The sequence below is a fragment of the Diospyros lotus genome, chromosome 7 (genome assembly GCF_014633365.1).
Source record: "Diospyros lotus cultivar Yz01 chromosome 7, ASM1463336v1, whole genome shotgun sequence".
Classification (NCBI taxonomy): domain Eukaryota; kingdom Viridiplantae; phylum Streptophyta; class Magnoliopsida; order Ericales; family Ebenaceae; genus Diospyros; species Diospyros lotus.
In genome coordinates, this window is record NC_068344.1 from 28309897 (window position 1) to 28325324 (window position 15428).

General features: G+C 34.2%; 2 protein-coding genes across 3 annotated transcripts in view; both read right to left on the bottom strand.

The window, feature by feature from the left end:
* Window positions 1-2799: 2799 nt before the first annotated feature.
* On the bottom strand, window positions 2800-10541 carry LOC127806893 (calmodulin-binding protein 60 B-like). Its single transcript, XM_052344464.1, has 8 exons — window positions 10139-10541; window positions 7688-7763; window positions 6688-6746; window positions 5316-5809; window positions 5052-5212; window positions 4769-4972; window positions 4171-4408; window positions 2800-3862 (listed from the first exon to the last, which is right to left on the bottom strand). Exons 1-8 carry the CDS (start codon window positions 10243-10245, stop codon window positions 3267-3269), a joined length of 1935 nt encoding a protein of 644 aa, XP_052200424.1. The 5' UTR covers window positions 10246-10541; the 3' UTR covers window positions 2800-3266.
* Window positions 10542-13932: 3391 nt separating this feature from the next.
* The window catches only part of LOC127806894 (bifunctional dethiobiotin synthetase/7,8-diamino-pelargonic acid aminotransferase, mitochondrial), a 46986-nt gene continuing 45490 nt past the window's right edge, over window positions 13933-15428 (bottom strand). Inside the window, exons 13-14 of one of the 2 annotated variants that reach the window (XM_052344465.1) lie at window positions 15277-15389; window positions 13933-14442 (exon numbers count right to left, since the gene is read on the bottom strand). In XM_052344465.1, the coding sequence (XP_052200425.1) occupies window positions 14247-14442; window positions 15277-15389 (309 nt within the window). In that variant the 3' untranslated portion in view covers window positions 13933-14246. The remainder of the gene's footprint in view (window positions 14443-15276; window positions 15390-15428) is intronic. The other variant, XR_008024528.1, reaches the window with a different exon arrangement.

The window sequence follows — 15428 nt, forward strand, 5'->3', positions numbered from 1 at the left end:
CAGGTTAAGTTGTAGAAATAACCTCTTTGCAAAACATAAAAGAAAAGACTACGTACAAATTTGATCTTTTTCTTATCATAACAAAATGGAGAGTCTCATATAATACTAAAACGTGCCCTTTTACGAATGAAGAACTGATTGGAGAGTTTAAAGGAGGAGTCTGTTGGTGTTCCAATCTCCGGAGAACCAGTCAATTAGGATATATGAGAAGTTCATGCCAATGCTTGCATTTGGTTTTCCGGGTACATCTTTTATAATTCAAGTTATACTTTCTGCTTCCAGTAGTGATAATATTTGCTTCCCCAAAGAAATATAAATGACATATGACTACTGCACATACGCAGATTTCAACAGGGTCTTGTCCTAGTAGGGTACCCTGCACTGTCGCCACCGACACAAAACGCAACTGTTTTTCCTCGGCATTCCCATATTCTTATAATATTGTTGCTATATTTTTGTAATTTATTTGTTTTAACATTGTTGCCATATGATAGATAGAACACAACCGTATTAATTATCTTTATTGGCCGTCATTCCCCAAAGCTTTTTCTAAAAGGGACGATGGGCACCTTCATGTTTCAGTAACCCAGTGGAAAAAGGGAACAGCAGAAGAAGCAAGAAAAAGGACCAATCGAACAGTCAACGAACAAGAATGCAAGTGGTAATAGAATGCCAAAGGGAGCTCATTTATTGGCACGAACTTGGAACAGCTGGAAACAAATTTACTGATAGAGCTTGGTATCAATGCCGGCCTTCAGCCAAGCAAATGTTTGCATTGAGACTTGTTACAAATTTTCTGCAAGAAGAGAGTTTTCAAAAATTCGTATCGAAAGCCATCAAATTTCAATTTCAAGGTTCTGTTGCTACCTCTACCATCCAACTTTCATAAACTAGGACTAATTAAATAAGTCTCTTTCAGATGTCTGAATTTAGAATTCACATGATCTTTTCACTTTATTTCAGAACTTTCATAAATTAGGAAAATAATCTTTTCACAAAATATAATGAAAAGATTATGCACAAATACAGTCTTCTCTCAATCTTTATAGCGTATAACATGCCCTTTTTATGGACCAAAAGCAGATGAGGGAGTTTAAGAACGAAGCCCGTTGGCTTTCCATTACAAGAAAACCAGTCAATGAGGATGCGTGCGGCTATATGAGAAGTTCCATGGCAATGCTTGCATTTGGCTTTCTGGTTCATCTTCCAGCAATGGATAATGTTTGCTTCACCAAAAATAAAGAAGATCAAGTGGGAACAGAAGAACTAAATGACATACATCTCCAGCACACCCGCGGATTCCAACAGGGTTTTGCCCCCTGCTGGGTACCCTACACTACCACCACCGACACAAAACGCTACTCTCTTCCTTCAGCATTTTGATCGTAATTTGTTTTGGCCATTCTGGTAAAATAGATGGATATTAAGGTAAATTACAATTTTTTTACCTTAATTTTCATTTTATCTATCTTTATTAATAAAATATTCAGGAATAAATTGTTATTTCTTTCTAATGTTAGGTAAAAATTTTGATCAGATTCTGTGTTTTAAAAATACCCCTATTACCTTCTTACATTTCAGTTTCGTCAATACTCTTTAACAAAAATTAATAAAAGATTATATTGCCCATCTTTATTAATAAAGTATATATAATTCATACAATTTTATATAAATTGTATGATAATTACGTGTACGGAAAATGTTTAAATTTATTACATCATCCTTTAGCATAATATTTAATATCTTTTTGTTAAAGTAAATTAATTATATATTATAATAACTACTAACCAAAATATATATATATATAAACTCATCTAAGTTTCTTATAATTAATATCATATTTAACTATTTCTCATTAATTTCTTCTCTTTTTTTTATTTCTTCTATCTATTTCTCATTAAGAAAAAATATTTATTCCATTTTATCTATTTTCTTTCACTAACATTAAATATTTATGTACAAAGTTTATCTATAGATATTTTTTTCATTAAATTTATTATATATATATATATATATTAGAAGAGTAACTCAAGTGTAAAAAAATAAAAAATTATAAACTAAATATTTTTTTGATGATTATAATTTAAAATTTAGGATTTAGGGTTTACTTTTTAATTTATTTAGACAATTTTACATAAAATAAGTTGAATTTAAATTTTAAATATATTAAAAGAGTTTAAAATAAGTTGTGTAATCTGTTAATATAATTTTTTTTTATTAAAATAAGGGCATTTGTGAGATTATTGGTAAGATATTTTGGAAGTCATTTGCCATAATAATTTACTAATGGATGTTAACAGAATTACTTGGTAGATAGATAATAAGAGTGTTTTTAAAAAAACAGAGATGCAATCACAAATTTTACCTAACTCAGGGGTAAATAGTAATTTACCCTAAATATTATTGCCATATTTTAGTAAGTCACACAACAACAAACGGAATCACCTCTCATCATGTAGTTGAAAGACAAATATGTAAGAAGTTACAAACCAATTGCAGAGAGCACAAGAACTCAGGATGAAACTTCCTCTGATAATGAAAACTTTGCTTAAAATCTGTCCCACCAAACCTCTCCAAGATATTTAGCGAACACAGCCGCCAACTGATGATTACAAAACAAATGCTCATTAACATCCATACAGACAACTATCAGAGGTAGAATTGTCCAAAAGAGTCGCAACAAAGCCTTCTGAAGGCCTCAGTTGAGCAAAACTGGCATTTTCCTTGAATTTGCAGTTGCATTACCGCTGGTTTTAGCTCTACTTCATCGACCCAACAACTAACCACGAGATATATATATAACTATAATAACAACACTAGCCATTGTTCTTGCAGAATAATCAAATTTGAAGATCTTCTTACAGTAAACACATCCCCAAATTACATAAAAGTGTTCCCTATATAACAGTCTTGAACATTGAAAAGGAGTCATTAATTCAAGTTTCAACAACAATACAACATTTAGGTTCCCTAAATCCATCGTCATTCACAAGCCAGATGTACTGAGATAATTGAGAAGCCACCCTACTGGAGTCTAGATAAGAGGGTTAAGCTGAGAGTACTGTACAGACAACTGTACATGAAGAAAATCCCTGATGTCTGCTGAAGACACCAGAGATCTTCGAGACTTCTGGAAATTGTAATTTCCATGCAATCCCGAAACCTACAGCTTTTGCTTTCATGGATTAACAGTTTCATCAATTGTCAGGTTGGTAATGAAATGCAGATAAGTATTCAGCATCATAAACCAAATGGCACCTTGACAGCTACTCGAATTCATCATCTAACTCAACAATCTGTGCCCGTCTCTCAGCTGCTTTTTTCCTGATAAAGAAGCCCCACCTCATTGCCGCCTTGATTTTGAGCCAACCTACAACAGCCTTACCAGAGCGGCTGCGGTCCTCATCGAAGCTAAAGTTTGGTGAGGGTGGGGTCATGTATGGTTGGAAATTGTACCCATCTTCAGTCCCTCCAACCGAAGCATGACCTCCCATGCTGAAAAGTCTGAGTAAATGCTGCATATCTTCATTCTCAAGCATCTCATGACTTCTAGCACGAATCTCTTCCTCTGATAAGAAGTCATCAACACCCTTATCTCGATTATTTGACCAGTCATCAAAGGGGTTAAGACTGGATGGTTGAACAGAAGAGCTCATGCTCTGGAATGACGGTGATGATTGGGGCGGACCAAGTGCCAACCCTACCCTGTTATCATATCTGGTACTTTGGATTTGCTGGGGAGTGCTGATTTGCTGGTCATGTGGAGCAAACATATTATTGTCAAACTGTGGACGGGAATTAGAATTGACAAACTGCATCTCAGTTGGGTATCTAGCAGCTAGATTCTCGTTATAACCTGAAGCTGGAGACGGGAAATGGGAAACCATAATCAAGTATTATGACCTGTTAGAAACTAAGTAGCGAAATACATACATAGACACACACACACACACACTCTAAGCTCTGCAGTCTGCATCATGCAAGAGTAATTGCAATCTCTTATTCTGCTCGTGTGTGCTTGCAACTGGGCTGTGTGCAGACAAAGATGCCCGCCACTCACACACAGCACAGGAAGAAAGAATGAAAAAGAGAATAAAAAAAAGGAAAGAAAGATAAAAAATAAAACAAAAATACATAGGCGTAGATATATACAAAAAAGGTCATATATACCCCCAATTAGCAGACTTGAATCTGCTGAAGACTGCTCTGAAGGAATAGAACCGGGTAAACGTAGTTGCGGGATCTGATTATCCAGAGTATTAGGGTATTCCACTGGCCCCAACGGTAGTTCATTCCGAGATGCACTTGACCTCTTAGTTTGTTTGAAGCTCAAAAGTGACTTGCCATCATACTCTACAACGTGGTTCCAGTTGTCATATGCTTTCTTCACCAAAGAATCCACATATACCTGGAGTAGCAAAATTTTATAAGTTTCCATAAGCATCGACAGCCTTCCAGAACAAAAGGTAAAAAATAACCTTTCTGATATAATTGCATTACTAGTTTGGTTGAACGTGGATGTTTAATGAAAATAAATACACATTATACTTCATTCACACTCATGACATGTTCCTTCAAATATTAGTTGAAGGATAAGCAATTTACTGAAACCTCCATCAAATGTTAGTTTCAATCTGAGTGTTTAGTCATCCAGTTAGCATCAAACAAATGTTATTGTTATTTGGATGGATTTGAAAAGCTTGCATATAAGAAATATATTTTAATAGAAAAAGAAATGCATGATCAAGCAAAAGCATTTCACACCAACCTTCTGGCTATCAGAAAGAGAATCAGCTGAGAAATATTGTTCACCAGAAATGAGGCCACTTAGCTCATAAATATTGTTGAAAACAACACCGATGTTTCTTGTATCATCAGTATAATACACATAAAGTTTCCCACTCAACGCACAAGTCTTTGCATGCTCTATGAGAGCATCCCACATCTTATTTGACATACCACTGCCAAGGATCTACAGCCAATGGAGAAAAAGTCAGAAAATAATTGTAAGGCAGAGGTCCAGTTAATCAGAAAACCAAGTATGCACTTACATTCCGTAGTTTCTGAGAGTCCCGTACTACAAGCCGAAGAAAGTCTTCAACTGTGAATATGCCAGCTTTATTTAGCCGCTTGTGGAAAGAACCATCCTTACCAATCTTCTCTAATCTCCAGACGTCATCATTCAATGCCGGCGGGTAGTGTTTCTTGTATACTAAATGAGGTGAAAAAACATAAGTCCAAATTATACTCCACTATAATCCAGAAACAGAAGTAAAAAATAAAACAGAAGGTAAATTAGACACTAAGCAACCTACATTCCCCTCTGTGATCTTTAACAGTGAAAGCTTCTGTCTTTGCCTCACGTACGCGTATGCCCTCACAAAAGCCAGAGGCAACCTTCAAGCCAAGCCTGAACTTCCTGCTCCTTATCCAACTTGAGTTATCTGTAAAGGAAAGCTCCCCTAGTGTTCCTACACCTTCTTTTAGGGTCACTTGCAGGTCCCCCGTCAGAAGTGGTCTCTTCCCTTCACGCTCTTTCACAACATGGCTTTCAAATTCTTCTTGGGTCCAACCCTCATCATCTTCATTGTTGAAGTCACCTTCAAGAACAACAATATCGAGCTTCACAGATGATTCAGGTCCAGATGTTACAACATGACCACTATTGGCATCAACTAAAACAATATGGATTGCAGCACCCTGTTCCCCTTCTACTTTTCCACCTGTGAACAGGGGAAGAGACAATCTAGAACGAAAATGCAGCTGCAGATTTCGTCCATCTGGCCCCTCAATTCTTTTGGGAGAAGACCTGAAATCTCAACAGAATGGACAAACAAATAAGAAACATAGCCAAAGAGAGACATTAGAGTACTCTCAGGAAAACCGGTGGAGTAGAAAATAAATTGAGGAAAAAATGTTCTAAACAAGTGGCCATTTCCACAGTTGTTTCTCAAGGTCAACAGATGCTGGAAAAGTTCAAAATAGAAGAGGTAAAGGTTTCAGAAACAGCACAACAACTCAACAAAGTGCGAGAACTAAAGAAAATTGGAATAGCAACATGAGCCAAGTATACCATGGTTATAAATCCACCATCCGGGATCCAATTGTCAATGATCAGGAAAACATTGCTGATTGGGAAAGTGGATACAATAGAAAATTATATGCATAATCCAATTGCAGTTCCAACGACAAAGGAAATTCATAAAACAAGACATCCATTCAATTAGAGAAATTATAAATGATTGTCATCATGCTCCATTTTATTTGTATAAAAAAATTATAATAACAGTTGTTGGCCTCCAAATCCATGATCTCAGTTGCCCCCACATTCCACATTCAAGGTAATAGCAAGATTGAGTATTCAAGAACATTCACAGCAGCTTACGTATTGGGTGAGCGGCTGATAGCCCAGCTGAGATGCAAGGTTTAAACATAAAATTTCAATTATGTCTAGGCCAACACAAAGGAAACATAGAGACTGCCAAGGATTTTTCTACCACTATGGGTAAAAGTTTGCTAGTCCAAAGTATAACAAACATAGCCTAATAACACCAAGGAAACTAAAAATAACATATATTCACTATATAGTCAAAAAGGGCATGCAAGCATAAATATTAACATAATCAGCAGAACTGAGAAATGAATCAAATATGTAAATATCATTTCAGAGAGAGAGAGAACCCAGACCGTCCATTGAGTCTAGCAGGGCCTAACTTTGCCAAAGCACGTTCCACTTCTTCACTAACCTGCTTATTACCAATAACAACATGAGACAAAATGAAAGTACAGTAATACAGAGTCTCAAAAAGGCATATTAGGACAAGGTTGACTGTGAAAGGAAGAAAAAGGCTGCATTTCTGTACATGCATGTGAAACACGAAGAAAGAAAGCGCTGCCTATAGAGTAAAAGTAAATCTTTTCTAATATGAAATTTTGTAACTCTAACAACTGGCCCATACGACATATAGCTTAACCAAAACATGCATATCTGCCAAGGAATTTCAGTTTCAAGTTATCATGAAGCAAGCTCAATATTCATGTATATCAAACATTTATTCTTGTGCAACAAGTTAACATGCTTAGATTAATTTGGATCTATTAAACAAAGTTGTACAACTTAAAAAATAAATAATAGAAAGCGCTTCTCATCAAGTACAGAATAAAAACAGAACAGGAATTTCAATAAATAAAATTGATGAACATACTTAGATACAAGTCTGAGATACTGTAAAAGATAAATAGGCAAGAACCCTAATTAAAAAAAAAAAAAGAACAATATGAATATGAAAAAGAAACACAAAAAGAATATCATGTACATTTTTTGTTACCAAGGAACAATTGAAGCTTCAAATAAGAAATCGATGGTTAATTAAAATCCAATATCATGAATGTCTGAATGAAGATCAAATATATTCAGAATAGTGCTGCAGCTTTAATGATAGTAAATTAACTAATAATTAAAATAAGAAAGTATCACAACCAGATGAAATGAAGTGCCTTTTAGCTGGAATTATTTAGATAATGATAAACAAAATAACAATGACAATCACAAACAAATAGAACAGACAAAGCTCTCCATGTTCTTCAAATAAGGCAAGGCTAGCAAGCACAGAAAATAATGGTATCGCAGTCTCTTTCAAAACAGGAAAACAGTTAGGTACTGCAAAAGTATGCCAATTTCTCTTACAACTCTTCGAAGGATAGGTTCCAAGGATGAGCAAAGCTTCTGCAGACTATCCACCTTCAGAGCTTCCACAATTACACTGCATGAAATGTACGCATTAAGAAAATTGCACTTTCTTTCCTTTGCTTGAATTTAAGTGTAAAAATGTACAGTAAGAACTCAGAAAATGGATACTTTACATAAGCATGTTAAAAGAACAGAAAATAATTTTCTCAAACAGTTAATTTTAAAGGGTGACCAACACATGTCCATAGGCCATAGACATTTTCCACTTTCCAAGAAAAAGGAAGTTCCCTAAAAACTTTTGCAGAACTTCTAACAATACCAAGGATGTAGACATCAAAGGACATCATAATTAGCACACAGCATGAGCAAACAACACTTACATGGAAGTAAACTGAGTTGCAAACTCAAAAAGGACTTATACAACCAAGAAAAAGATGAATGGAATATGCTATGCGAGAAAATCGTGGAACTTGGCAGCCAAATGGCATAACAGATCACAAAAAAGAATAACTTAAATGTGGTTTGGTCTTGATATAATTCTTGAGATCAGCTTCCATTTTTCAGTACCAAAATTTAAAATGGAGAATGGTGTTTCAACCATGGCAAAAATTGTACTATCTCTCATATAACAACAGTTTCCCAATGAAAGAACAAACAAATAGAATACCAGAACGCGTAAAGATTGAGAGTACTTAATGGTGCAGTTGCATAGTTATGATTATTCAGAAACATTAACTAAAGTCTATTTCAATACAGTTACAGCAAGTCTAGGTGTAAGGGCAATTGAGTACTTGGAGATTATGCAAACTCTGACAGACCAAAAAAAAAGTAGTAGTGAACCCAGGCATGCAGACAATTATATCCGGATTCAAGAGTATGCCCAAGAAATGAAATAACCAAGAAAACCAGAAAGGCCAAATATTACACTGACAGTAAGCTGACAAGAAAAGCTAACGGGTGGGCATAACTCTTTGTTAGGCAGGAAGACAGGTAGGGAGGAAGAAGAGAAATGATGAATATAGCTCCAATTGTATTTATCGAAGGAGAAGGAGATATATACTTTTTTTTTGAAGTGAATGGAAGGAATACAGGAAAGGCCAAAGGAATTGGAAGGGAAAAAAGGTTGACCCACTGAGAAGTGGGGATGAAAGGAGAACTGGAATAGAAATGATCCATCCACTCTCAGAAAAATCAACCCAGAAACTGATCCCAAAATCATTTAATGCTGATAGATTATGAATTTATACCAATGGCCAAAAAAGTAAAAAAAAAAAGAAAGAGGGACACAAGGGCACACATAAGGTCTCCCACTTCAGCATCAGTTTTCAGAGTTTAAAAACCATTCATCAAGGCTAAAAATTTTAAAGTTTCAGGACATATTAGCAAGTCTTATAGCAATGGTATTCAGAACTGACAATACAATATGTTAAGGTACTCAAAACTCCACTACTACACACTTCTCAGCATTTGCACAAATTACAGAAAGTGAGAGTATGACAGCCATAAGTCTAATATTAAGTTCTTCTATAATTTCAATTCTGATGCCAACACAAATCAAAACCACCTTTCAGTCTTTTGCAAGTAACAGCTCCAGCTTCCCATTTGAATACTTTAGTCAACTACCCAGTTCAAACTAAACAATCTAAATAAAGATATTATAATTCATGCAAACAACCAAATTTAAAACAGGATCTAAATTAAGTCATAATAGAAACCTAATAGGTTTATATTTTTGGTTTTAGCCAATCTAAAATCGAACTGGAATTTGGGTCTTCATTTACAATTAACCGATTGCATATGATGAGTAGAAAAAAAAAGGCACAAGACACGGAATGAATGGAAACAACTGTTCCAAGGTTTAAGTGAGTTGATGAGGCAACCATCCATCATAAATAGGAAAGTAAGTAAGCCTCTTAGTTCATGTTTCTCATTCTCAGGCTTTAGCTCCTTTGAAGAAGATGAAGTAAAGGGACAAGTTGGAATCGAGGAACTAAATACAAAGTTGCAGATTTCAGAATTTCTTCTATTAGTGAGCCCCTTTCTGGAAACAGAACCAATGAATTAACAAAATTCACAGGTGACTAACAATGCACCAAACTCTCAAAACTTGGAATTGGTAATTCTAATCGAAAGCCAAGGGCCAATTCCATAAAAAACCAATGTAATCAACTAAAGGTAAAAAGAGAGATCTCAAAGCAGCAACTGAAAAATAACATCGGTAATAGCAAATCCAATTGACAGGCTACTTCGAGCTTCCAGCTACAGAAATTCATCAACATCACAAGGCAAATCAGAGGGTCATAATTGTAATCCTCTTAGACTACAGCTGAAGAACATCTGGCACAATCAATAAAAGTTTTCACGATGCACTCTAATCAATCATCAGAATTGAAAACAAAACACAAAAAGTACCCAAACAACAAAATAGACCAGACAAAGCTGATTTACCTAGCTAAAGCAGGCCGCTTCCGCTCGGGCTGCTCATCTTCGCCACTATCCAAACTCCGCTTCCCTCTAGTCATGGAGCTAGTCCTTTCCATATACCTAGTCTGCATTTACGCTCACTTCACAAAAGCCCCAAAAATCACAGATCAGCAACGCCCAAATCCCCCCGACCCCGCAACCAAACTCCCGAAACCCTAACAATCACACAGAGCGTTCTTCCACAGATCCACCAGAACTAGTATTCGAGAGCTCTAATTCGGGGACTAGAAAAAGCGAAAAAGTGAGGAATTTCGGGGGATCGATCTCCAGATGCGTGATTGAGTGGCACACTCCAACTCCGACGACTATGTGTAGCTATAAGCCTATCAGCCGATCAGTGGTTGGTTGCTGCGTTGTATTCTAATTAATTCCATTGACAGCCCCTTAAACTATGACTGCCCACGTCACTTACCTCTCTCTGTCTCAAGAATGTTACATTCACACCCCCTCATCCTTATCTTCACGGGAAATTTGGAAAAATAGGACTCTCGTAGGAAACTTTGCAAAAATTAAGATACTTTAAAAATCTTTACAAAATTAGAATTTTTGAATATGTATTAGACAAAAATACTTCCATTTTTTAGTTTACTGTCGCCGTGTTCTTCCTTCTTCTTTTTCAATAGATCTTTCCTTCTCCCTCTACTATTCTCTATATAAAGTGCATATTTACTTATCATTTTTTTCTTTAACCACTCTCTATAACTTAAATATATGTGTATATACTGTTTACGTTCAATGATTGAATTTAGAGATGTGGGCCTCTCTTATTCTCTTTCCATTGTGTATATATGTATTATACATGTACTGTGTGTTTTTACATTGATAGAAGAGGAGAAGAATCACATGGCAGCCATGTACAGAAAAAAAATAAATAAATAAAGCGACCGCAACTGCAGCCATGGAGTTGCTGATATATCGGTTAATCGATATCAATTAACAGATATCGATTAACAGTTAATAAATATCTGTTAAAATATTAAAATTTTGAATTTAAATTGAATTAATATTAATTAATTTAATTCAATTTTTTTTATCTTCAATTCAATTTAATCTGGTTATTCTAAAAGTTTAAATTTTTCATTTGGTTTGAAGACTAATATTCTATAAATGAGAATCAAAGAAAACAGTAATTGTGAATGGAGTGATTATTAAGGTACAATTTACTTAGAACAAACTTAGTTAATTACGTTCAATTCGATTATTTTGATAAGAAATAAGATTGATGGTTTATATATAAAAATATTTTGATAAATTTTTGATATTTTAACAGATATCTGTTACGAATCTTGATTAACCAATATCATGTCGGTTAATCGATATCAGTTAACAACCGATATCGCATATCCGACATCTGTTAACAACCAATATTGCTTAACCGATATTTGTTAACAATCGATATCGCTTAACAGATATCTATTAATCGAATTGAATTGAACGTAATTAACTCAATTTCTTTAAATAAATGGTACCTTAATAACCATTTCATTCACGATAATTGTTTCCTTCAATTATTATTTACAAAATATATAGTCTTCAAACCAAATGAAAAATTCAAACTTTTATAATACCCAAATTAAATTGAACTGAAGATAAAAAAAAAAAAAATTGAATCAAATTAATTAATGTTAATTCAATTCAAATTCAAATTTTTGATATTTTTAACTGATATCTATTTAATCGATATCTGTAAAGATATCTCGATTAAATAATACCTGCTAAGAATATCGGTTAACAGATATCGCTTAATAGATATCGATTGTTAACAGATGTTGGTTAAGCGATATGGATTGTTAACAGATGTCGGTTATGTGATATCAATTGTTAACAGATATCGATTAACCGATATCGATTATTAACAGATATTGATTAACCGATATGATATTGGTTAATCGAAATCTGTAACAGATATCTGTTAAAATATCAAAAATTTATCAAAATATTCTTTTATATAAACTCTCTATCTTTTTTCTTATTAAAATAATAATTGAATTGAATGTAATTAACAGATATTGATTAACAAAGTTTGTCCTAAGTAAATTGAACGTAATTAACTAAGTTTGTTCAAAATTTTAATATTTTAACAAATATCTATTAACTGTTAATCGATATCTATTAATTGATATTAGTTAATCGATATCTGTTAACTAATATATCAGCAATGCCATGGTCGTCACTGCAGTCGCTTTACTCTTTTTTCTATACATGGCCGTCATGTGGTTATTCTATTTTCTCACCAATGCAAAAACACACAGTACATGTATAATACATATATACACAATGGAAAGAGAATGAGAGAGACTCACATTTCTTGAACTCAATCATTGAACATAAATAATATATACATATATATTTAAGTTACATAGAGTGGTTAAAGGAAAAAAATGGTAGGTGAATATATATTTATATATACACTTTATATATAGAGTAATAGAGAGAGAATGAAAGATTTATTGAAAAAGAAGAATGAAGAACACGGAGAGAAAGTTAATTGAAAAGCGGGGATATTTTTGTCTAATACACATTCAAAAATCCTACTTTTACAAAGATTTTTGAAGTGTCTTATTTTTGCAAAATTTTGTACCGAGAGTCCTATTTTTCCAAATTTCCCTATTTTCACTGACAAATAATAAATAAATTTTAAAAAGAAAAATTCCCTTAAAATTTTAAAAATAAAAAAAGATGAATTTCCTCCATCATTCACTTAATAACAAATTCTTTTTGTTTTTAATTTTATATTTATTTTTAATTTTTAGATTTCATCTTCTCATCCCATCGTATTATTATTGTCATTGCTGAATGATATACAAAATGAGAGGGGTTTGAGTGTCATATTTTGCGAAATTGGTGATTTAAGTGGAACAGGTCTATTCTTTACGGGGTGGATGTGTAATTTACTCTTGCCTTGAGATCTTTTGTGGTTTCCTTTTTTGGTGCCGCCTCATCGTTGCAATCCTGGCCGTAAATTTTGTGAGCTGCGATGACCAGAGCGAGACTTGCCACGTCATTTGCATTTTATCTGCATCATGGATCTCACTAAAGTAACGAGCAGATGGATGGAAGTTCCGTGCTGCTGGGCTGCTTAGGGTTGGAGCAAATAAGGCAGAAATGGGGTGGGTCCGCTTACGAGTTACGACCTAGTTTAGTAATTTAATCAGTTTATAATGAAAACTCAAACACAAATAATTATTCTTTCAGTCACTGGCAACAATTTCAACAATCAATATTCATTGTCAAGCCTTATCGTCTGTCTATCTTCTAAAAGTAACTCTACTAGCAAATTTGTCGTATTCCAAATTATTTTAACTTTTTCTTCTCAATTTAAAAAACCAGAAAGAGAAAAGCAAGAAATGAGAAACACAAAAGGCCATCTTTCCACCAGATTAAATGAAAATAGCCTCAAATTATGGTACTCAGAAATCCAAAATAAAATTCTAAAATATTTAAGAATAATTTGAATTGTCAAAATATTTCAATTCTATCTATAAATTTGGATTTGGAACAAGAGATTGTATCAAGTATTCGATAGATAATTAATATAGAACTTGTTAGATCAAATATATTGAATTATAAAAATAATCTAAATAAATTAGTGAATCATCGTCAATTTCATGAGACAATAGATATTTCAGCAACTAAAAAAGAAGTGTTATTACAAACATCCCTGGGACTTAAGGGAACAAACAATTAGTGAATATAAAATTGTTGCTTTAGAGAAAAATAAAAATAAACACAACTGCACTTGAGGTGGGGCAGGTATAGAATAGACGATCTCCAGTACATTTCAACCATGATATATCCCTAAAAATGACTTGATCAGTTCAAGTCACTAAATTCCATTTGAACCATTTAAGTTAGGCAGAAAGTTACTCTATCTTCTCACATTCGCAGCAAAGTCAATAGGTTACGTTCAACCTCACACGACACGACATGACACAGCAGAGAGCTGGTTGTGCAGCCTAGACATACATTAAGATGTCCTGCAACACCATCCAACAGCTAAAACCTACTGGAGGAGCAACATGACAACTTTTTCAGAAACAAAAACTACAGAAGCTGGGGGTAACAACTAAGCTTAGCTCAGGTTCATGTTCTCCTTGGCTTGGCTGAATTCCTCGAGTCTTCGGTAAAGTTTCTTCAGCAGTTGCTTGCAGATCTGAGGTGATGTGCAAGGTCCACACATGAGGTAAATAACATTGCCGAGAGGTCTCATGTAAATGCCATCTTCACGGAGGTTCAGAATAAGGGATCTTGCATATAGCGATCCATAACTGCAGAGATTTCACTCTTATTAATTATAAACTCTAACTGAATTATAAGAGCTTTTTATAGAGACAAAGCCATAAATAGAAATGATTGGTGGGCAAAAATTCACATAGCTGAACTCGCATAGTGGGATTAATAATTGATATATTGTTGTTATCATTTATGAACACTAATTGGAGGAAGCAACTGTGGAATGCCAATGGAACAACTTTAAAATCCTATACTGTCACAACTAAATAAAACGTAGGGTAATACACATCATAACAATAGCAGCATGACTAACAAAAGTTGGCTCATCATAACACCGTGTTGCGGTAGAGATAATATGACTGTTCCAAGTACCATATATATGACTTGCATAATGGTGTACTGGTGTGTAGAACACACCCTTAAAAGGCCAGCCAATACTGCTACTAACAGTGGCTTTCTACTTCAGACATTATGTGTGCGAAACTAGAGTTTTATGCACCTGCAGAATTCATTCTTGTTTTTTTTTTTTTTTTTTTTTAATTTTTTGGTCATTACTGCTGTTTAGAATTCCCTAGCAATGGTTCCAAAAATGAATCTGTTGCCATTATATCTAACTATATGGTAGCATAGATGATTCAGAGGTTTCATTTGGGGAATGATATCTGCTACTAGTCTCTTGCTTAATTACTTGGAAATATTGTTGCAAACTAGGGCATATCAGAGTACTGCTTTCAGAGAACTTATCAACAGAAACACATACAAGTAGAACTGGTTTTTCATGCTCTGGACCAATACATACTCACCCTCAGAATATTTCCCATAACATAACATTTCAAAATGTTACAAAAGTAGAAGTTATGATATAATACCCGGCATTAGAGCCTTCTGCTTGAAGTTCTAGGGCAAACAAGGTTCCAATTGCAACCACTCTATGGACTGTCCGATGTGATGAGATCTGCTGCACTAGATCCAAATCCCATAACTGCAAACATTTGAAAGCAAATAACAGATTTGCAGAAAT

What these genes read in the sequence shown, in the direction of transcription:
- LOC127806893 (XM_052344464.1), bottom strand. Translation starts at nt 10,245, where the DNA reads ATGCAGACTAGGTATATGGAAAGGACTAGCTCCATGACTAGAGGGAAG. An exon ending in AACCTATCCTTCGAAGAGTT is followed by an intron (nt 6,747 to 7,687) that starts GTAAGAGAAATT and finishes GGTAATAAGCAG; the next exon opens with GTTAGTGAAGAAGTGGAACG. An exon ending in CTCTTTCTGATAGCCAGAAG is followed by an intron (nt 4,409 to 4,768) that starts GTTGGTGTGAAA and finishes TTGCTACTCCAG; the next exon opens with GTATATGTGGATTCTTTGGT.